This window comes from Pelodiscus sinensis, chromosome 6 (assembly GCF_049634645.1).
Source record: "Pelodiscus sinensis isolate JC-2024 chromosome 6, ASM4963464v1, whole genome shotgun sequence".
Lineage (NCBI taxonomy): Eukaryota > Metazoa > Chordata > Testudines > Trionychidae > Pelodiscus > Pelodiscus sinensis.
This window is the reverse complement of record NC_134716.1, coordinates 15,412,218-15,435,702: the sequence shown is the minus strand read 5'-3', so window position 1 is coordinate 15,435,702 and position 23,485 is coordinate 15,412,218. Positions and strand designations below refer to the sequence as shown.

The following is a 23,485-nucleotide window of genomic DNA, read 5'->3' as shown; positions in this document are numbered from 1 at the left end:
CTTCTCATGCTAAGTGTTAATGTAGCTTATGAAATATTTGTAGGACACATTTTGAATTCTTTGTGTATACCTTCTTGGCTGGGGAGTTAAAAAAAAATAGCTCTTAGAAGGTTAAATTGAAAACAGTTTAACAGTAAGGACCAGTGTTCCCTCTAAGCTGCACAACAGCACAGCTTCACAGGTGATTAATCAGCCCCACCCAGTGAGTATGGCTAAACTGCGGGGACGAGGGGTTGGGATACCTCCGGTATCCGAAAAAACTCCGCCGCGTCCAGGGAACACGTTTGTTCTTCCACTTTTTTTTGCGGAAGAGCAAATGCACTCTTTTGGAAGCTCCTGTATTCCTTGTTCCATGAGGAAGAAGGGGGCTTTCAAAGGGGGTGGGTTCCGAAATTTGGCCCAGTCTAGATGGGCCAAATTTTGGAAAAGCCTCTTCCAACAAAAGTATCGGAAAAAGATACGCAAAATCCGGGGTGCATTTTGCATATCTTTTTCCGATAGGTCCTCGCAATCTAGCCATACCCTCTGTGTACAGACTGGGCAGAGCTGATTAATGACCTGTAAAGCTGTGCTGCATGCAGCTTAAAGGGAACACTTGTTGGGCCACCTTTCCACATTAAATTTGATTGAATTCCTGAAATAGACACTCTGGTGATAAATATATTAGAAATTCTTAGATTCAAAGGACTTGGCAGTTTTAATAGACGATCAATACCTTAAAAAGCATTTAAACCATTTTAATAGAAATGTAGCCGTGTTAGTCTGGTGTAGCTGAAGCAAAATGCAGGACTATGTAGCACTTTAAAGACTAACAAGATGGTTTATTAGATGATGAGCTTTCGTGGGCCAGACCCACTTCCTCAGATCAAATAATGGAAGTCACAACCATATATACCAAAGGATACAATTAAAAAAAATGAACACATGAAAAGGACAAATCACATTTCAGAACAGAAGGGGGATACGGAGGGGGGGGGGAGAGAAGGTAAATGTCTGTGAGTTAATGATATTAGAGGTGGGGAAAGGGAGATGTCTGTGAGCTAACGGTATTAGAGGTGATAATTGGGGAAGCTATCTTTGTAATGGGTAAGGTAGGTGGTGTCTTTGTCCATTCCCCCCCTCCGGAGAATGTCGAATTTTAGCATGAATGACATGCTGAAATTCGACACTCTCTGGGGGAGATTGAACAGAGACCCCAACTACCTTACCCATTACAAAGATAGCTTCCCCAATTATCACCTCTAATACCATTAGCTCACAGACATCTCCCTTTCCCCACCTCTAATATCATTAACTCACAGACATTTACCTTCCTTCCCCCCCCCCCCCCGTATCGCCCTTCAGTTCTGAAATGTGATTTGTCCTTTTCATATGTGTTCATTTTTTTTAATTGTATCCTTTGGTATATATGGTTGTGACTATTTTCTTCCACTATTTGATCTGAGGAAGTGGGTCTGGCCCACGAAAGCTCATCATCTAATAAACCATCTTGTTAGTCTTTAAAGTGCTACATAGTCCTGCATTTTCCTTAAACCATTTTATTCTTCTTTCTCTAGAAACTTCATGAGGAAAAAGAAAGATTGTTAAAACGTAGAGATGCCTTCAAGAAAATAATGGAACAACTGAATGCAGAGTATGAAACACTAAAGACACAGCTTCAGGAGAATGAAACACATTCCCAGGTATAGTTAAAAATTGGGTATCTCTTCCATTGTTTTATTCCAGGTTTTGAGTTTCTCAAATACGTCAACCTTTATTTGAATGAATCAGTTAGGGTTTTTTAAGAGGAATGCATAGACTTTGGAATAAGTTCTCAAAGCTGTGGAGTGCAATTCCATAGCTAAATCCTCTAATTTCTTCTGCTGGATATTAGCATTTCCTTCCTCCCTCCCCCCAATCAGTTTATTGAAAGTTGACAGTTTCAAGCATCGTGAGGACCAGCCTCTCTCTACATTGGGCCTGGGCATCCTGCAGGTAGGAGCTGTTCTGACCAGGCTAGAGCAACCCCTGCCTGGGGGGATTCGGGACTTTCCAGTCAGACTGCCATATTGTTTAACTAGTTAACCAATTAAAGTGGGGCAAGGAGGGGGACAGGCCAGAGGCACTCAACTGGGATTTTGCATCCCTACTCAGGTTTATTTAGTATTTTTAGTTAATAAAAATAGACTCCAGGAAGTTGATTTTGTAATGAGTATGTAGTTTGTGTTTGGACCTAAGTTAAAACTTCCCCAGTTTGTGTGTCTTCAGTCAAATCCCTCTTATGACCAACTACTCCTGTGTTTTAAAAATAAAAATAAAAAGTTTCAGAGAAGTAGCCATTAGTCTGTAACTTTAAAAACAAGTAGTCCTGTCACACCTCTGAGATTAACAGAAATTATCTCTGTGCTGAGCTGGAGCAGCCCCAGGACCCGGAGGTTGCAGCAGGACTGCAGGCAGGACAGCCATGGCTGCAGCAGGACAAGGTAGCAGGCTGGGCAACAAGCCCAGAATATAAGCAATTAAACAAATAACAGTTTTAATAGTCCTAGTATTGTGTATTCTGCCCAATTAGAATGTAAGCTTTTGCATCAGAGAACATGGCTGCTTCTTCAAGTAGTGTCCACATGGGTGCTCTACTGTAGGTGTCAGGCTCATCCGAGTGCCGCAGGTTGGAGATTTTCAAGAGCCGTAGTCAGCCGCACCAAGCATGCACGTCCAGCGTCTTGCGCTGTTCTCACCCTTTGATCGTCGCGCAGTCCGGCTGCCGCTTGTTCCTCTCAACTGTCTTCGGGCGCAGAGGGAGCTCTTCCTTTCTCCCATCCTGTCAGAGAGATTCAATTATAAGATTAGTTTGTTATAGTTATCTTGTAAATAGTTAATTTTAATCTTAGTCTAGTTAGTTACTCTATTTAAAAAAAAAAACTTCTTGGATTCCGTTGTCCCTCTTGGACTTTTTTTTTTTTTTAAAAGAGGGAGGGAGGGGAGAGAGACAAGGAGAAGAAGAGTCTGAGTGCAAAATGCCTGGTTCACCAGGTTTTAAAAAGTGTGGTATCTGCCGTGAAGCCATGTTGGCCTTGGATAGACATACATCATGTATTCATTGCTTAGCGGAGGCGCACAATCCACAAAAGTGAGTCCATTGCTCAGAGCTCATGTCCAGAACCCGCAGAGATAGGGAAATGCGCCTAAGAATGATTGTTTCATAAGGTGCTCTAACCGTCAGATTCCTCGACTGCGCCCGTCTCAGAATCAGCGGCGCCTCAGAAGTGGAGAGCATCATCGCCAGGCACAGCGCCAGCCCCCACCAAGACAATAAGGGCTTCTCCAACTCGCTCTTTGCCTGCTGTTCCTACTAGCAGGGTGAGCACAAGGGACAAGCCGGAATATCCAGCACCGCCCTCAGCACAAAAGCACTGGCTACTAAACAGAAAAAGGCACCAACACTGGTGACAACACAGCAAACAGCGCTGATAGCAAAGGCGCCAACCACGGTACCAACGAGAAAACCACCAACCAGAAACTGCATCAATGGCGTTGGAGACATCGGATGGGCATAGCTCCGTGCTGACACTGGCACCAACACGACTGGCACTGACGTCTCCAGAACCAACACCGACCTTGTCCTCACCGATCCATTCTGGGATGGGAGCAGCACTGAAAAAAGTAGCGGCAAAGTCTGACAGCAACCCTTTCTCTGCCTCTCCTTCACTTACCTTTTCACCGGCACCATCCTTGTCTCCTCCACTGGAGTTCCCCGGTACCGAGTATGTACCTTGAACATCCTTCAGCATGCTCATATTCTCCCTGACGGAGGTCTCCCTCTCCATACCATTCAACAATGCATAGACATGAGGCAGGATATGGGAGACGATACTCCCTTTTGCCACCATGATCACTAAGCTACCTCCATTCTCCTATGCTGTCTCCACGGTCGTTGCACTACAGCCAGTGCAGGAGTGTTTTGTCTTCCAGGCGGTCCTCACCAGCACCATCTGATCATTATTATTGGCATTCCAGACCATTTTATTATCACCACCGGTCTTGCTCCCATAGGCGATCCCTGTGTTGTCATCGATCACGCAGACATCGTTCTCCCCCCCAACAATGACATGGGGAACAACAAATTCCAACTATGCCCCCCCCAGCCTGATGCAACAATCACACCAGTCAGAACCCGAAGAGGGTCAGCTGACAGATGCTGAAGATCCCCAGACTGACACGTCTCCTACCAGCCTCTCATTGTCATCCCCTGATGATGCAGTAATACCAGGGGATGTCACACCACCAGATGATATCAGACAATTCCAAAAATTGTTCAAGCGGGTTGCAGATGGTCAAGAGGTTCAACTACAGGAAATTCAGGGCAAGCAGTACCATCTTAAGAACCTTCACCCTCAACATTGGTCAAAGGCAGCACTGCCAATCGATCATGGAGGCTGCAGAAGAAATCTGGCAAACCCCATCTTCCATCCCACCAACCAGTAAGTGGGCCGACAAAAAATATTTTGTGCCATCCAAGGGACTAGAATTCTTGTTCAACCACCTACAGGCAAATTCCCTAGTTGTGGATGCAGCACAACAGAGGGCTAAGGTGCCACGATATAGGAACACACCGTCCGACAAAGAGAGCAAAAAATTGGATATCTTTGGCAGGAAAATATATTCCTCAGCCACTGGCTCCTCAGGATTTCAAACTACGCCACTCTGTTGTCAAACCACAACTTCAATAACTATACAAAGTTGACTGAGTTGATGCAATGCCTATTGGAGGCCAAAAGGGCTATTGCTTAGCAAGAGCAGGTCTGCAAATTGCTCTCTGTGGCTGACACAGCGGCCTGTTCCATGGCCACAGCTGTAGCCATGAGGAGATCTTCATGGCTGGCGTCTGCTGGGGTACCAAAGGAACTCCAGGGCAAGGTGGAGGACCTCCCATTAGAAATGCAAATGCTGTTCACAGAAAAGACAGATGAGGTTCTCCACTCAGGAAAGGATACCAGGACCACACTGCAAACATTGGGGATGTACACGCCCCCATGTAGACACAGGCGCTACACCCCTCAAAGAAGGTATGATCAACCGTACTTCCGACAACAGCAACAGCATTGCACTTTCGACCAGCTGCGCATGAAACAGCATCCTCAATGCAGACGCAAGCACACCACCCATACATCCACTCAGGCAGCCCCCAGACAACAAATTTGACTCCTCAATCAAGGGCACTCAAACATTACACGTTGTCGACCCACAACACCAAGGGTTTCATATTTTCCATCACTGCCTGTGGCCATTTTATTGCCACTGGGCCGGGATTACTTCAGACCATTGGGTGTTGGAGATTGTATCGCAAGGCTTCACCATCCCTTTCCAAGCTCTTCCTCCTTCCTCCCCACCCACCCTGTCCTTCTTCAGGGACCTCTTCTCATGAGGACTTACTTGAAACAGGAGGTCCATCGCTTTTTGCATATCGCCACTGTGGAGAGGGTACTGACAGCGTTCACGGGAAAAGGGTTTTATTCTCACTATTTCCTCAAAGAGAAAAAAACAGGAGGCTGGAAACCAATACTCGACCTTCGCAGGCTCAGTCTCTATCTACGGAAAAAATGATTCAAGATGGTGACCCTAGCTACTATAATTCCTTCTTTAGACAACGGAGATTGGTTTGCGGCCCTCGACCTGCAGGATGCTTACTTCCACATCACCATTCATCCAGCGCACAGACACTTCCTGCTCTTCACAGTTGCCAATGAGCATTTCCAATATCGAGTCCTACCCTTCGGACTTGCATCCGCCCCCAGGGTAGTCTCAAAAATCCTGGTGGTAGTGGCAGCCCACCTGCGTTGGCAGGAAGCTATAATCTTTCCCTACTTAAATGACTGCCTCATAAAGGAAAGTAATAGAGATGTAGTCATGTTTTAGTCTTTAAAGTGCTGCATAGTCCTGTCTTTTGCTTCAAAAGGGGGCATTCATACATCGAAACAAGCCACATGGTCACAATAGTGAGACAGACTTTTGACTTACTTGGAGTAATCATAAACAAACAGAAGTCTACCATCAGACCATCTCAAACTCTGAACTTTATAGATGCCCGTGTAGACTCTGCTTCGGCATGGGCCTACCTGCCCATGGAACAGTTCTAGACCATGCAAGACCTATTGCACGTCCTACTGCATGCCCCAACTGTTTCGGTTCTCACCTGTTCGCAAGTAATAGGTCATATGGCCGCTACCACCCTTGTGGTCAGCCACACACGACTGCATTTTCACTGCCTACAACACTGGCTGGCAACAGCATATGTCCCCACAAGACACACTATTCACAAGCTTGTGAACTCTCCGGCCCACATCTGCATGTCCTTTTTATGGTGGACCAAACCACACAACCTCCTTCTGGGCGTACCCTTCCACCGACCTCAACTATCAAAGCAGATAACTATAGATGCCTCTTACAGGCTAGGGTGCCCACATAAACGGTATGACGGTGCAAGGCCGCTGGTCCACTTCGGAGGCGGCCCTACATATAAGTCTCCTTGAACTCAGAGCAGTTTGCAATGCTTGCTTCTACTTTCAGAACTACATATCCAACACAATCGTCAGAATTCTTACCGACAATATTGCAACTGTTTTATGTGAATTGCCATGGTGGTGCTCAGTCCTGATCACTCTGCACAAATGGAACTGGTGCACCTGCCACAACATCATACTAGTAGTGTCTTACTTATCTGGTACCAGCAACACCATAACGGATTCGTTGAGCAGACGTTTTCCCCATGACCACAAGTGGGAAATACGCAGCAACACTCTGTACAGGGTCTTCCATCATTGGGGGTTTCCATCAATAGATCACTTTGCCACACACAAGAATGCAAAATGTCAACTTTATTGTTCCAGGGTCGACATCAGTCAAGTGTCCTTGGGGGGGGATGCCTTTCTCCGCCACTGGAGGAACTCTCTATTCTACGTGTTCCTCCCAGTCATATTAATAACCAGGGTCTTTGAGAAGATCAAGGCTGATGGAGCCAAGGCCATACTCATAGCCCCTTCCTGGCCACGTCACTCATGGTATCCCTTCCTCCATCGAATGTCTCTGCAACATTCATACGCTTTGTCTCTATCAGGCCTGCTCACTCAGAACAATGGCTCTCTCGTTCATCTGAACCCCGAGTCGTTACACCTGACCGCCTGGTTTCTATCTGGTTCAACGAAGCCGAGAATCTATGTTCGGAACAGGTGAAGCAGGTGCTGATTCACAGTAGGAGAAAAGCTACCAGAACTATTTACATGGAAAAATGGCACAGATTTTCAACTTGGTGCTCGGGCAATCATATTGATCCATTCACGTCGAGGCTACATCATATTCTCGACTATGATCTCCATCTCAAACAGTCAGGCCTGTCGGTCGGGTCACTATGGGTGCATCTTGCGGCAATTATGGCCTTCCACAGCTCGATAGATGGCACATTGGCGTTGGCCCATCCAATGACAAAAAGGTTTCTAAAAGGTCTCTCAAAACTCAATACCCCTCACAGGCTTCCACCTCCAAGTTGGAACTTAGACTTGGTGCTGGACACCTTCACACGTTCCCCTTTTGAGCCTCTGGCTACCATCCCACTCGATAGGCTTACACTTAAATTGGTATTTTTGTTAGCCGTAACTTCAGCTCGTAGGGTCAGTGAGCAGGCAGCTCTTATGTCTGAACCACCGTACACAGGTTCACCGCAGAATCAGTGTCGTTACTTCCCACCCAGCGTTTATCCCTAAAGTCTCTACGGACTTTCATATTAACAAGCCAATTGTCCTTCCAACTTTCTATCCCAAACAACATCAGTCACACCATGAGGCATCTCTGTACGCCCTCGATGTCCGTCGAGCATTAGGCTTTTACATTGAAAGGACACGCAGCTGGCGGAAAACCAACTGCTTATTAATTTCCCTCGCTGAATAATCTAGAGGTCAAGCACTATCTTCCCAACGCATTGCTAGACTTATAGTTTCATGTATCACCACATGATGTTCTATTCACAACAAAATACTACCTTCCCAACCAAAGGCTCATTCCACTAGAGCGATAGCCACATCTACTGCCTTCGTACGAGGAGTACCCCTCCACGATATTTGTCGAGCAGCCACATGGTCTTCCAGCACTATGTTCATGAAGCACTATGCAATTGTACAGCACCTTGTGACAGACTCCTCTGTACCCCCTGCTGTTCTTTCAGGCCAGAACAGACCATGATTCCACCAAGGCTGGATACGGCTCTGGAGTTACCTACAGTGGAGCACCCACGGGGACACTACTTGAAGAAGTTGTTATTCAGCTTGGTGCAGTAACTATGGTTCTTTGAGATGTTCCCCCATGGGGAGTAACTTCTATGTTTTGTAGGTAGGCAACATTTAAAATGTGATGATGATCAGAAACATCACTAAAAAAAGAACTGTTTTACTCAGTAGATATTCTCTTCACCTGTAGTTACTCACAATTTATTATTCTGTTTTCTTCTGCTAGCTTTGTAGAGCCAATTCAGATACAGGAGACAGTTGTAAATGGATTCCCTCTCTTTCCGGCATTCCAAATAGAGATTTTTATTTGGCACAAATATTGGATCAAATCCTATCGTTCTTATTTAGGTCTTGCCTGAGTGAATAACAGTATTAAAAATACTGTAATTAAAGCCAAATTTGAAACCAGTATTATAAACAGAAAAGGATAGTGCATTAAAATAGTTTACATTTCTTAAATGTTCTCATGTCTTTTTGGTTCTTTTGGAGTGTGGTGTTCCTGCCTTCGCAGAGTACTCTGAAATTAGAGACATACAATGTTATTTTTTTTAAGTCTTGTGATTCTTCTGATTTGTGTTTCAGTGCAATATTGTATGTATAGGTATCATAACTGGCATTTACCTTCTGACTTAAAACCTAATAAATACAGGCATAACTATCACTTGTGGGTCATTCTCATTTAAGGATTATTATCTATATACTAGGCTGAATAAGCTCAAATGTTGAGTAGAATAAAATAGGGTTATTACTGTGTTCAGAAGAATGTTTTAAACTATCAGCATAATCATTCAGAATTTGTGAAACATTGTTTTTAAATTAAAGCGAAAAACTACTGAAACCAAACTGGCAAAAGGTAATATTTTTGGTTTTAAATACAGTTGGTAAATCCTTTTTTCCCCTCCTCTCCTAACTCTTTTCTTTCTTTTTTTATTTTTCCTTTCCCTTCCTACAGATCAGCAAAGCTTGTCTCACTCAAAATAACTTTCATTTTTATTTACAGTGTTTCAAAAGTGAATCAGGAAGGAAGAGGCTTTTAAGTTCTCCACCAACTTGGAGTCTTCCAATATACATAAAAATAGATTACTATTATTTTGGCACCAAGCGCTTACTGATTATAGAGATGAGAGGAAGAAGGAAAATGGATTGGCTTTAGGAAATTGAGGGGGAGGATGGGAACTGATTTCTTTTCCAGCTACATTCTTACTGTGTTTTCGGGTTGTTCGGTTTTTTCTTTTTCATTTCCTTATACATTTTGGATTTTTTCCTATTTTAGCTTCAGGGAGTAAGAAGCTGAGGTATCATCTTTATTCTGATGAATTTGTATACTCAGAACTTAAATTGTTTCCCAACAATAGAGTTATTTGAATACATTAAATAGAAGTAACTATTCAATTATTATGCAAATCTACAAATTCTGTCTAGTCCCTGCCAACTAGTCAGAGCACTGGGCAATATTAAAACTGAGCCACGTCACTACTACTAGTCCTGGCTGCTGTTGAATAAGGCTACTGATCTTGTCCATACTGATTATGTAATTTGCCCACTTGCAACCAGTCAGAGTTCAGACAGCTGTTGAGATAAAAATGTGCAGCTGTTAATAACTATACAGCAGGGGTGTCCAAACTTTTTTCAAAGAGGGCCAGATTTGAAGAAGTGAACATGCGTGAGGGCCGTCCCCGCACTCTCAGCCCCAAGGCGGAGGGCCCGCAGGGTCGGAGGTGGGCGGAGAGTGCAGGGCACGCCGGGGGCAGGGCGAACCCGCAGCCGAGCGGGGGAGCGGGGCTGCGGATGTGCCCTACAGGGCAGGCTCTAGGACCGCGGAGGCCATGGGCGGCGGTGGCGGCGCGGCCGGAAGCGGTGCGCTGGGCGCGCCAGTTCAAAAGAGTGCCGGGGAGCCAGGAGAGGAAGCAGGGGCCGTATTAAATCGGAACACGGGCCGCAATTGGCCCGCGGGCCGGACTTTGGACATGCCTGCTATACAGCATCCCTGCAGTCTGATTAGCTGCAACTCTTCTATTTCAGCATTTTATAATAGTGCTTATGTTCTCTTCTATAAATAAGAATTTCTCCTTCAACATAATTAGTATATTCAAAAAAGGAATTGGCTTGAGGGAAAGTAAGATCCAAAGGTAGCTGATTATCCATTTTGCCAGTCTGTAAAGCTATTTATGTACAGTATACATCCTGTTTAGACGGGCTTTGTATGACTTGAAAGCTTATCCTTGATAAGATTGGAAACAGTAGCTTTAAAAGTGTTATACTATGTGGAGTGCAGTATACAAGAAGCTATATTAAAAGTGCTGATAATTTTTTTCAATCTCTTTTCTACAATATTTAAATTCAATTCCCTTTATCAGGTATATTGCATTTAGCAGCAACCATCATGGATGTAATATGTAATCGATCACAAATATCTTATTTTATAACTTACACAAACAGAATTTATGTATGAATCCTTTGAACTAGGGATAAAAAGGATGTGGTATATGGAAAGATTTTTCATTATAAAGATAATTTTGATATTGGATTGGGAAAGCTGTAACACAGCATCTATTCTCAGTCATTAAGCTTAAGAACTGATTTTGATCTTCAGACATGTCAATAGTGGTAGCTTTCCTTTTAACACTTGATTTAAGAATGATGATTTTTCAACCTTTATTTTTAAAAATACCATTAAAAGGGTCTGTATATCATGAAATTAAAAATCTTGAACAGTAGCATCAGAAAAACAATTTAATATAAAATTGAATGGAGAGATATAATAATAATATACCCACATTAGCTTCCTGTTGATGCTGAAAGTATTGAAGAAGTGCCAACATATAACCCACAGTCTTACAATCTTCTCGCTACAGCTCTGCTCTTATCACAGCTTCTGGCATCAGACAGGAAACTCAGCTATGGAAATAAGGAAGTTTCTTCTGTACTGCTGTTGGGTCCGAGACAGTGTCAGGATATATTGTATCAGTGCTGTTTTTGTGAACATATCTTTCAGTGATATGAAAATATAAGAATTCTTATCTTTCTCCTATGTTCATCTCAAATAATCATCCAGTTTTTCATACTCCATGCCAGTAATATTGATTATTTTCATTTTTGTGTAAACAGTGGAACAGCAGCTAGATCAGGGCTAGATTTACCTATATATTTATATTATGGGATATTTTAAAAATCCTTTCCAATTGCTTATCTTCTGATTTTCTTGTGTTGTCACCATGATCTTATCAGTTTGATAGAATGTAAGATATAGATAAGACAGCTTGGGGAACTTTTTCATATAAATGGATATACATCTTTTTTTCATTATTGGCTGTTCATAATATTTTCTTTGTGTTTTCAGCTTACAAATTTGGAAAGGAAGTGGCAGCACCACGAGCAAAATAACTTTGTGATGAAAGAATGTATCCTTTTTTTTAGATAATTATGAAAATTAATACAAGCTAGTAGTTGACTAATGAAGGCTTTTCCTCCCAAAAGCCAAGTCAGTCAGGACATTTTTACAGGGTGGGAGAAGAAGGATAATGGGAACTTACAAATGTTTGTTTGATATACAATGAAACTGCAGCTCATTAGGCAACCTCCAGTATTAAGCATCTCCTTATAGTATTGCAAGCTTCCGGTATTGACTTCATGACCGAAAAACAAGCTACACAAGGCACATTCTTTCTCCTGTTCTCTTGAGTTTATCCTAGGGCATACTTTTGACTTGTAGATTTTCTTCCGTTATTATATTTTGATTTTCAGCAAAGGCAATGATTTTTTTAAAAAATCCATATAGTTCCATTACTATGCATGATATTTTACAATATATAAAATACAGCAAACAAATTTTTGTCTCATTAAACACAATGGAAGTTGTTTGTGAGGACAGAATTGGACCCCCACATATTGAAATGAAACTTTTCAAAAGCTAGTAGTGATGACATTTTCAAAGAACATTCATTGCAAAGTGCAGTCATAGAATAGTTCTAGATAGGTTTTCAAACTAACAAAAGCATAGACATTCTAGATGAGAGTACATTTTGTTCTTAACTAGCACCAATGTCCTTGGCTATTGCAGATATCTGAACAGTACATAATCTCACATTAATTTTCTTATCCAGGAACTATAAAGTTACTGAAGTAAACTCTCTTCTTATAAAATGACCTAAAAACAGTAGCATTGAAGAATCAAATATACAGTGACTAGCCACAGGACTAGTTGTTGTTTTTAAAGTTACAGACTAACTTGGCGACCCCTCTGAGACTATACCTAACAGTTAATAGACGTTGCAAAGCTGTTATATCATTACAGCTAAAAATATCTTAGATAGAAACTTCATTACCAGATCAGGCCAATGGTTATCTACTTCAGTATCCTGTCTCAGAAGGTGCTTTCAGGAGACAGCACAAAAAGATCTGTAATGAAAAATTATGTAGTAACTTACCCACAATCAGTTAGGGCAGTGGATTCCCAACCTTTTATTATACCAGGGACCAGCAAACCCATTCACAAACTTTTGGGAGACCGGTAACATTTTATTTGCACATTCATATATGCAAAGAAATGTTACTGGTCCCACCAAAAGGCCCGGTCCTCTGAGCCCCTCTCAGTGCCAGCCCTAATCCCTAGAGCTCCTTACCCCGCCACTACCCCCCAGTGCCAGCCACTGACCCCAGAGTCACCTGCATCCTAACACCCCCCCCCCCCGTGCCAGCCTCCTGCCCTCAGGGCCCCCCAATGCCAGTTCCCCATCCCAAATGCCTCAGTGCCAGCCCCCTACCACCAGTGCCAGCCTCCTGTTTCCAGAGGCCCAATGCCCCAGAGTTTTCCCAATGCCAGTCCCCAATATTAGCCCCATTCCTAGAGCCCCCCCCCCAGTGCCAGCTCCCCAACCTGGACTCCCCAGTGCCCCTCAGTGTGAGCCCTCCACTCCAAGAGCCCCCCGTCTCTAGTTCCATTCCCAGAGCCTTTCCCACCCCCCTCACCTAGCCCTGCGCTGCCTCCCAGTCACCAGCTGAGCACTGCTGCCCCGATCACAGTTGGTCTAAGGCTGCCATGCTGGGCTCTGAACGGCGTTCCCACCATGCAGCAAAGCTCTCTTCCATGTTTCAGTCAGCGCTGATTGGCTGAGAGGCAGGGCAGGACATGCCTTCCAAGCAGTTGCAGAGGGAGGGGAGGCGCTGGGTGGTGTATCCCAGCCCCAGCCCCCAGAGTTGCTGCAGCCCGGCAGCCAGAGGTCTATGGCCTGTTGACTGGCAGTTGGGAACTACTGAGTTAGGGTATGTCTACACTGGAAATGCTACAGCTCAAGCAGCACTGCTATAACACTGTAGTGTAGTTTTTCTCTACATGCTGTCCCTGGTGGTTCTCCATTTCACTTGTCAGTGCTTCTCAGCAACGCTGTTCAGAGATTTTTGGTAGCAGTAACTATTTGGGGGACACTTTCAGGGTAGCAGTCTTGTGGTGCAGTTGGCAATTAATTCAGCACATCCTAACCTGCTCTGTTCCTTTTCAGATGCAGATGGAGCTTCAATGACCATGTCCCAAAATCGCTTAGGGTGCGTCTAAACTACACCCTTCTGTCGGCAGAGGGATGTAAATGAAGCACTTTGAAAGCGCAAATGAAGCGGGGATTTAAATATCCCGCACTTCATTTGCATAATCGCGTCATGGCACTGTTTTGAACAAGCGCCATTTCGAAACTGAAACCGCAGTTTAGACGCTTTTTTTTCGACAACAGGGTGCCTTTTCAAAAGATCCTGTACTTTCCATCTTTCGAAAAGGCACCCCCTTGTTGAAAAACTTCTAAACTGTGGTTTCAGTTTTGAAATGGCGCTTGTTCAAAACAGTGCCATGACACGATTATGCAAATGAAGCGCAGGATATTTAAATCCCCGCTGCATTTGCATTTTTGACGTGCTTCATTTACATCCCTCTGCTGACAGAGGGGTGTAGTTTAGATGTAGCCATAGAAAAATAGGTAAGCTAGCCCTCAATAGTTAGTCTTTGTGGAGCTAGGTTTCTGTTTCTTTTTCTTCTTGCCAGTTAAAATTTGAAAAAAAAAAAAAACCACACACACACACACCTACCTCTAGTGGTTTCCCCATTGTTTCCTTTAGTTGTCCCAAAACCAAAATTGGAATCTGAAAATGCCAGCCTTGCCTGTGTTTAAAAGATGCCCTTCTTGTAAGGACACAATATGTATCTCTGATGGACAATCACAGCATGTCCACTGCTTTGGAGAGGAGCACATTCCTCAGAAAAGCTCCCACTTCAGCAATCATCCTACCCCTTCTCGCACTATTGCAGATGGCTCAAAACAATTTCAAGAGTTAGTCAGATAGATAGCACAAAGCTAGAACATATAGCTAGAAGAGGTGACTGAAAACTAACATCAGCTCCTCAAAATACTACATTCAGAATCCTCGACTAAGATTGTGCTACCAATTAATAGTGCCCCAATGGAATTAGTATGGCAAACGCAAGCAACCATACCTCCGACATACAAAAGAGCAGACAGGAAGTGCCAGGTGCCCAACAAGGATATGGACTTACTATTTTCACACTTTCAGCCAAACTCCTTGGTGGTAGAGATGGTGAACCAACAGGGGAAACAATCCCATTATAAATCCACACCACAGGACAAGGACTCTCAGAAATTGGATTTGTTTGGGTGAAAAGTACTCATCAACAGTCCTCTAATTCCACATGGCCAACTACACAGCAGTACTAGCAAAATACGGCCATAATCATTATAAAAGCTCAGTGAATTCGTAGCAGACTTTCAGAAAGATTGAAGACATCCATTCCAAACTGCCATAATTGAAGGTCAGCTCATGGTGAAGATGGTTTTACAAGTGTCTTTTGACATGACAGACACAGTCACTCATACAACAGCTACAGCGATAGTTATGAAGAGGGCCCCGATGCTACAATCCTGGGATTTCAAAGGACCTCTAGATTGAACTCTGGGCATCTATATGCTCCCTAGCAGGCATATAATACCAAACTTGCCAACACCATAGAGAGAACTGAACAGTGATAACAGAAGCCTTTTGATAATCAAAAACAAAGGCACAGACCACAGAGACATTGCCTTGGCCCAGGGCTACTCAACTTTGGAAGCCCAGGGGGCCACAATGATACTCACAGCACATGCTAAGGGCATCAGCTTAAGTGTGGTTGCATATACATGCGAATATATATGCAAATATCTTCTTTCACACCAACGGGCATGAATACAAAGCACTTCCCACAATGCCCCAGTGCTCCAGGCACCTCCTGCCTGGGGGCTAGAAACTGTTCCAGCCATCCAGTCCATTTGCATCTTTCAGTGCTCACCCCGCCTGGGAGACACCTCACCATTGTGGAGCTTGTTCCCAGTTAGGGTCATATTCAAAGGATCCAACCCTCGGGCCATGTTTTGAGTCCTGCGTAAACCCAAATTGCACTGTGGGCTGCAAAAAAAATGGGCCATGGGCTGCCCACGGGCCACATGTCGAGTAGCCCTGCCTTAGCCAATCAAACTGCAATGTCACTAGCACCTACAAATAAGTTCCAATTTTGAAGCATTGGTCAAACATTGAAGCATCTTGAAGGGTGAATTTATGGTGCCCATTGGTTCACCACCTCCACCATAAAGGAGTTTGGCTGAGGCTGTCAAAAAAGGAAATCCATACCCTTGTCGGACATGTAATATCAATCACTGGGGCCAATTGAACAAATAACCCAAGTTTTTGGTTAATGACACCGACCATTTTACCATACATGGGCCACCATCACCACAAATCACTGGGTTTTTGAGTTCATTCAAGGTGGTTTTACCACCCCTTTACCTTCATCCCACCTACCCATCTCCTTTCTCCATCCGTCTTCATGGACCCTTCTCATGAGCCCCTATAAAGTCAAGAAGTAGACCACCTGTTATTAGGGGTCATGGAATAAGATCCCAACACCACACAGAGGGAAGGGGGTTTACTCACATTATTTCCTGACTCAGAATAACAGCGGAAGTTAGAGACTTGTAGTAGATCTCAGAAAATAAATTTGCCCCACCATTTTCATAGTAAAACATGCCTAACTACACCTACTCTGCTTTCAAGGATAGCTAAACTGGGTATATATTCCAAGAAAGCACAGTCCAGAAAAAAAAAGACTCAAATCAATCCCGGGGGTCCTCCATTCACTACAGTGGTGGACAAACCTAATAAACATGTGCTCGGGCATCACATTTTAGCATGATCCATCATCAATATATATCACAACAAATGTCTCACTGATCAGATGGGGAGCTCACCTAAGCCAACACGTAACTCAAGCCAAGTGGTCCCTGATGGAAATAACTTACACACCAATCCACTCAAATTATGCACAGGCTTCCATTCATACCTACATCTTCTTCCTATTATACGAGGCAAAACTATAAGGATCCTGACAGACAACTTTGAATGTATGTTTTATATAAACTGGTCAGGTGGGATATGTTCCCATTCGTTATGTCCGGACGCCTTAAAACTATGGAACTGATGCATAATATACAACATCTCTATTGCAGCAGCATACTTCCCAGGCCAACTGAACCTGATGGTAGACACATTAAACAGACAGTTTTTCCAAGAAAACAAATGGAAACTGAATGATGAAGCAGCACAACACATACTTCACATGTGGGGATCACCCAACATAGATTTGTTCATGACATCAGTAAACAAGAAATGCCCAAATTTGCTCACAAGCAGGACTCAGTTTTAAAATCCCTAGAGGGATGCTTTTCTCCTATATATATTCCCACCTTTCCAGAATGATAAACAAAATATGAACAGAGTCAAAATAGTATTAATAGTGCCAGGCGCCTCAAACCATTCACTCTCCCTTGCCTATATAATCTTCTGTCTCAGGCCAATAGTCAGATCTTCCATCTGGATCAGGAGAGACTTCACCTATAGGCAGGCTCCTTCATGGCTCCACCCCAATGAACTAACATGCTCAGAATAAGTAAAACACGTATTCATAAACAGCAGGAAACACACCATAGACCCTATCTACCTCTAAAACTGGAAAAGAGTCCTATGGTCTGGGAGCCAGCAGCCTTGCCAGGCCCTAGGGTAAGGTGAAGGAGGCCAGCTCTGCACTCTTGGGAGAGGCAGGGCTGGGGGCAGCCAGACCTCAGCACCACCTGGACTGTAGTGTCCCCCTCCTCTCCTTGGTGCTGCCCAGTGCTCAAGTTGTGATTTAAAGGGCCCAAGGCTTCAGGTACCATCCCTGCTGAAATGCAGCAGTCCTGGGCCCTTTTGAATCATTGGGCTTTGGTGCAGTTGCCCTCTTCCTCCCACTCCTGCCTGTGGTGTTAAAACAAACAGATAAAGTAATTTTTCATTTAACACTATAGATATGTTTCAGAAAATGATGGTGTTAAGTGAAAACGTGTTTTGCGGGGTCAGTTTTCCCATTGAAAATAATGGAAAAGGTGGAGGTTGCGTTTCAAGCAGTGGTGTCTGTTGGGACCGAGACACAAGGTTCGGGGAGAAAGGGGACTGGGTTACAGCAGGGAGGGGAGGAAAGGGGAGGAGGATTGGGTTGGGAGTATGCCCCTTTGATGGGTCTGCTGGGACCCACACTGCGTCCGGTGAGGGGGGGTTGCCAGGGAATGGCACGGCAAGTGGCGAACTCTCGGCCACTTTGCAGGGAGGCGGGGGAAGCCCCACGCAGCCGCCGGCAATGGGCCGACGGGGGAAATCATGTTATTCTGGGGATGGTCATGTAATTCAAAAAACGTTCCCAAAAATACCCGTGCTATCATGAAAACGTGTTAAGCGGGCACGTGTTAAATGAGGAATTACTGTAGTTGCAAGTTGAGCACCATTTCCACTAATGATAGAATATTTATTATTCCTAAAGACCTGAGGCCTTGCTACAGAGCTCTCTTACACGTCTACACAGCAGGGCTAAAGCTGAAATAAGCTACACAACTTGAGCTATGTCAATTGTGTAGCTTAAGTCGAAATACCTTATTTCAGCTTTTGGTGCTGTCAACACAGCAGGAAGTCCAAGTTAGAGCACTCTTCCTCCAACTTCCCTTACTCCTCATAAAATAAGGGTTACAGGAGTCGGAGTAAGAAGTCCTCCAGCTCAACATTATTTTGACACTGTCAAAATAACTGCTGGTAGTGTAGAAACAGACTATGTTATTTTGGAATAATGTCAGTTAACACTATGTAGACGTGCCCTTAGAGTTCACCTTGAAGCCAGCACAGCTTTCTGTCAACTCAAATACATGTGACATCCAAGAACCCAGGTGGGACATAAATCTGGTTCTCAAAAGTCTAACCTGATCCCCTTTCGAAACCTTAGCCCCATGCTCATTATTTCACTTATCTATGAAAGTGGCATTTCTGGTCACCATTACATCAGCTCAGAGAGTTAATGAGCTCTTATGATTCACCCCCTATACACAATATTCTTTGGCTTCGTCTGCACTGGCACCCTTTTCCGGAAATGCTTAAAACGGAACAGTTTTCCATAATAAGTATTTCCGGAAAAAGCGCGTCTACATTGGCAGGATGCTTTTCCGGAAAAGCACTTTTTCCGGAAAAGCGTCCGTGGCCAATGTAGACGCGCTTTTCCGGAAAAAAGCCCCGATTGTCATTTTCACGATTGGGGCTTTTTTGCGGAAAAGACTACTGTGCTGTCTACATTGGCCCTTTTCCGGAACAGTTTTTCCGGAAAAGGACTTTTGCCCGAACGGGAGCAGCATAGTTTTTCCAGAAAAACTCTGACAATTTTACAGTAGATCATCATTGCTTTTCCGGAAAAGCAAGCGGCCAATGTAGACAGCTGGCAAGTTATTCCGGAAAAGCAGCTGCTTTTCCGGAATAAGTGACCCAGTGTAGACACAGCCTTTGAGGATAAAGTCACACTTAGAACACATCCTGTTGCAACCAATTCACTCACTCACCTATATTCCTCCTAAAACCACACAATAATACTCAAGAAGTGATCCTGCACATATTAGATTTCAGTCCTAGACAGACCGAAACATGTATGTAAATCTTCTAGACTCTTTGGGTTGACAACAGAATGACTAAAAGGTTCTGCTATATCGACTTCAGGATTATTCAAATGGATATCCAGCTGTATCCATACAAGCTATGCACTTGTAACATGATACCCCGTCCAAGCATCAGAGCCCACTCAACAAGAACTGTAACTACCTCCATAGCATTTTTACGCAATGTTCCAATTCTCAACAGTTGTAGGGTGGCCAGCTGGGCCTCTGAATACACATTGAAGAACTACTATGAAATCACTACTGGTTCTAGCTTGCATACACAACTAGGCCTCACTGTGTTAACTTCAGCAAAGAACTCCATTCCGAAGTTCCTTCCATCCTCACGAGGGTACTAGTCTACATTCACCTGAAATGGAGCACCCATGGGGACAGCACTTGAAGAAGAGGTTACTCACCTAGTGCAGTAACTGAAGTTCTTCGAGATGTGTAACCTTCTGATACTACAGCAATGGAAGGGGTTCTTCCATTGTTGTAATAAATCCAGTTCTCTGAGAGGTGGTAAATAAGTTAATGGAAGAGTTCTTCTGTCACCCTAGTTGGCCTATACTTAGGCTGATCTAATTCTATTGTACAAGGCATGACATTTTTCACAGCCCTGAAGAACATAGGTAGGCCAATCTAACTTTGTAGTGTGACCAGCCCTTTATAGTTGACTTATGCCCCATTGCATGAGTTTATATCCCTTTTATCTATTGTGACAGTTCTCTTTAATAATCTAAGTGTCTAGTCCTTTTATGTAATTTCTTCTAAGATGATGATCACAATTACTCTTGGGGACACTGAATACCACAAATTGATTGTAATATTTTTTTAAATTCTTACCAGTTCCAAATTATGTGGAAAAAACTGTGATTACCATTAAATCTAATTAAAAAAAAAACAAACCTGACATTCATTAAAATATGAACCTCAGTGAACCCTGTGATTGTTTTCTGTTCTTGCATGCAATCAGTAAAGGGTTAGTTTTCAAATAAAGTCTGATTCTCCTTCATATACAAGAATTAAGCATTCTTACTGATGACATTACCACTGCAGACACCTGTGAGATTGTGCCCTACCACATGATAATGGGACCTATTTTTGTTTGTCCCTATGCTTCCTGTTATTCTTAGGGTAGAACCAAGAAACTCCCAAACTCAAAGCAATGTGCCTACTCTGCTCATGGGCAAAGGATCTAAGTTATGACCTCCTATACTGGCAAGTGAGAACTCCTGCTGATGGGCTCAGACCCAGAAGAGCCTCTCAGAAGCATATGGCTGGGTCATTTCTGATCAGATCCTGGGACTTCTTAGGCTAAGACCCAGAAGAACCTCCTGGCATTTTGTTTTGGGTTTGGGAATATTTTTCCTCCACTGGAATATTTTTTCAAGACAAGACATTTTAGACCCTGATCTCTTTAACGATCTCCCATTGAAGAAAGAATCTCACTATCAGGAAAAGTCCAAAGACACTTTTTAAAAAAACAACAAATCCCTAACTATAACCTTATTGCTATAAACTATGTCTAAGACAGTATACTAAGTGTCCAAGCATGGATCCCGAACAAAGAGGGATTGAGTGTCATGTCTGCTGAGCCTGACTGAAAAAGAAGGGACAGTTGTCAGGATAGGGGTTTTTATGTCCTTAGTTCTAGAATGCTGCCATGCAGGAACATACTCTTTCACAACAGTGTACTACGTTGAAATGGATTGATTTCATTTCTCCCAGTGTGGACCTGCAGAAGCAATAGATATAGAGAACAAAGGGCTATGTAGACATCCAGGCTTGAACTGAAAGGATGGAGAAAGATGGGTTCAGAGCTTTCCAACTTGAGCTGCGTTGTCTACACAGCTGGGTTAGCACCACAGTGTGAGCCCAAGTCAGTCGTCCTGGGCGTTAAGACTTGCTGCCTCTCACTGTGTTAAATGCACCCTAACTAGTTCATGTGGCCAATTCTGGCACACACTGAAAGTCCTCTAGTGTGCTTTAATGAAGTAATGTTTGAAACACTAGAGCCTTGAGGCTGCTCGTTGCATAAATGTACCCTCAATGCTCAGTACACTAGCAGGCACTGGAGTTTATACTCCTCTGGTATGACTAACACACCTCATAAACAAGTCTTTAGTGTGATACAATGGAAAACCTGTTGAAATGGTGTAGTTCTCGCTAGATAAAATTAGTGCTTTTTCATCTGCAAGCCTTGACAAGTTTTTTAGAAGACCTCTTATCTAATTTCCTTATGATCTCTAATTTAGTATTTTTCTTCGCAGCTAAGTTCCTTAACTCTTTTAATTAGTCATTGCAACAAAAAGTCAGGAAAGTGACTACCAGCCAATAATGAAGAATGTGAGTAAGCAGATTGCAGAATATAACAAAACTCTCATAGAGTCTTTACAGAACACCAGGAACTGAACCCAGGCACTTCCTTCCTGCTCCAGTGGCCCAACAATAGGTGTGCACAAGCACAGAAGAAACCTGGACTGCTGAGCTAAAAGCTAACAGTAGCACAGTAGGTGCATTTAAAAAAACCTCTTCCAGTTACAGACAGATGAGTTTTCCACAGTTGTCTTTATTTTAAATATAGTGAATATCCCTGAAAGCTTTAAAGCCAGAGGGGATATTCGAAGGGAGCCTACTGGATACACACTCTGGATATGAAAATATAGTTTGCTCTACATAGTTAACTATTTGGGCCCCAATCCTGCAGTTCTTACTCAAGCAAAAATGATTTGGGCTCAGTACAGTATTCCTCTCAGGCAATACTGAGTCAGGACTGAACATCTGGTCCTTTGTTGTTGGTAAACAATTATCTTAAACCTTATTAAAATAGATAAGATCATCAGCTGATGTGAATCAGCATAGCTCTCTCATAGCACCAGAGTATACAGTCCAGTGTCTCTTCTGATCAGAAGCTCTTTTTATATAAAAACTTTCAGAGCAGGAAAACAAATGTAGGACTAACAGTAAGAAGGTTCTTTCAGTGTATTTTATTTTTTGTAAAGGACAATATAATAACAGGAGATTCTAATAAAACTTAAAGGTTTTTCTCCATCCTGATTGTGTAGTTTTATGTTTTTCACCAATAAAGAAATTAAAAGGAAAGTTATTCATAATTCTTTTTCTGAAGATATCCTCTTGTAGCGTTCTGTCTCAAGTTTCATGCTCCCATATGTCACAGAAACAAGCAGGGCAAATGTGATCAGAAGAATTTGTAAAAATTCTAAATGGTAAAAATTCTATGTGGCTATGTCAATGTCAGTACTTTTTGAATCCTGCTTATACTTTCTTTTTTTTTTATATTCTCTATGGTTTGGACTGAAGGCATTCCAGGGACTCAAAGTAATAACCAAATGCCATAGTTATTTTCTTCCTTTCATACCTACAGTATAATTAGCTACTTCCTATTATCTTTCCTCCACCAGGGAGATTAAGTTAGTTGTGTAGCTTCCTGGCCAGCCAAAAGGAGGTACTGTAGTCTACAGACAGCTAAATGTAGACAGTGTTCCTGGCCAGATTTCGCTGATCTTTTATCAAAAACAAAACAATAGAGGCTAGGTTGCTAATTATTGTGCTATCACATAACCTTCCAAAGGAAGAGGTAAAAGATCAATTGCACCTTATTATGCTACACTGGACAGAGAATTAGGAAATATGCCATGGGCATGGCATGATCTGATTAGTCACAGGTTCAGAGACATTATGAAATGGAAAAGACCTAAAAATGTCATCCTGAAAATGAAGGAAAGTTACACAAAAGGAAAAAAATCATGTTGAAAATTCTTGGAAGGACCATGATTTCCAAAGTCAGTTCAGTAAATCCTCCTGCTCTCTCTATTTATTATATTTAATATTTAGACAACATGATGGAACAGGATTTCTATAAACCAGACTCTGTTATCTAGGGGAAATTCCTACTAATGTCTCTTCCTTCCTCTCAGAGTTTCAGCTATTCCAATAAGCCCATTATTTGCTGAGATAAAGTTGGAGTCAAATATCCTGGGAGGTCAGATCTTCCTTAGCTAGTCACACTGCCTACTGAATTCCTCTCATGCTACAATAACACATTTTAATTAACAATGGGAAGAAGCCATAAACTGAGTAAACATGCTGCCTGAATTTCCCTTTCACTCTCTGCCTGAGGATCCTTCTTATGCCATGATACGTTTTTTGTTAAATAGGTTAGGAAAGTTTATTTTGGCC

The 23,485-nt window shown here is 43.0% G+C and overlaps 1 protein-coding gene across 5 annotated transcripts in view; it reads left to right on the top strand.

The window, feature by feature from the left end:
* Nucleotides 1–22,387, top strand: part of IFT74 (intraflagellar transport 74) — a 123,174-nt gene extending 100,787 nt beyond the window's left edge. For all 5 annotated transcript variants that reach the window (XM_006127246.4, XM_006127245.4, XM_075931464.1 and 2 more), the window contains 3 exons: nt 1,557–1,682; nt 11,596–11,656; nt 21,582–22,387. In XM_006127246.4, the coding sequence (XP_006127308.1) occupies nt 1,557–1,682; nt 11,596–11,656; nt 21,582–21,697 (303 nt within the window). In that variant the 3' untranslated portion in view covers nt 21,698–22,387. The remainder of the gene's footprint in view (nt 1–1,556; nt 1,683–11,595; nt 11,657–21,581) is intronic.
* Nucleotides 22,388–23,485: the final 1,098 nt, after the last annotated feature.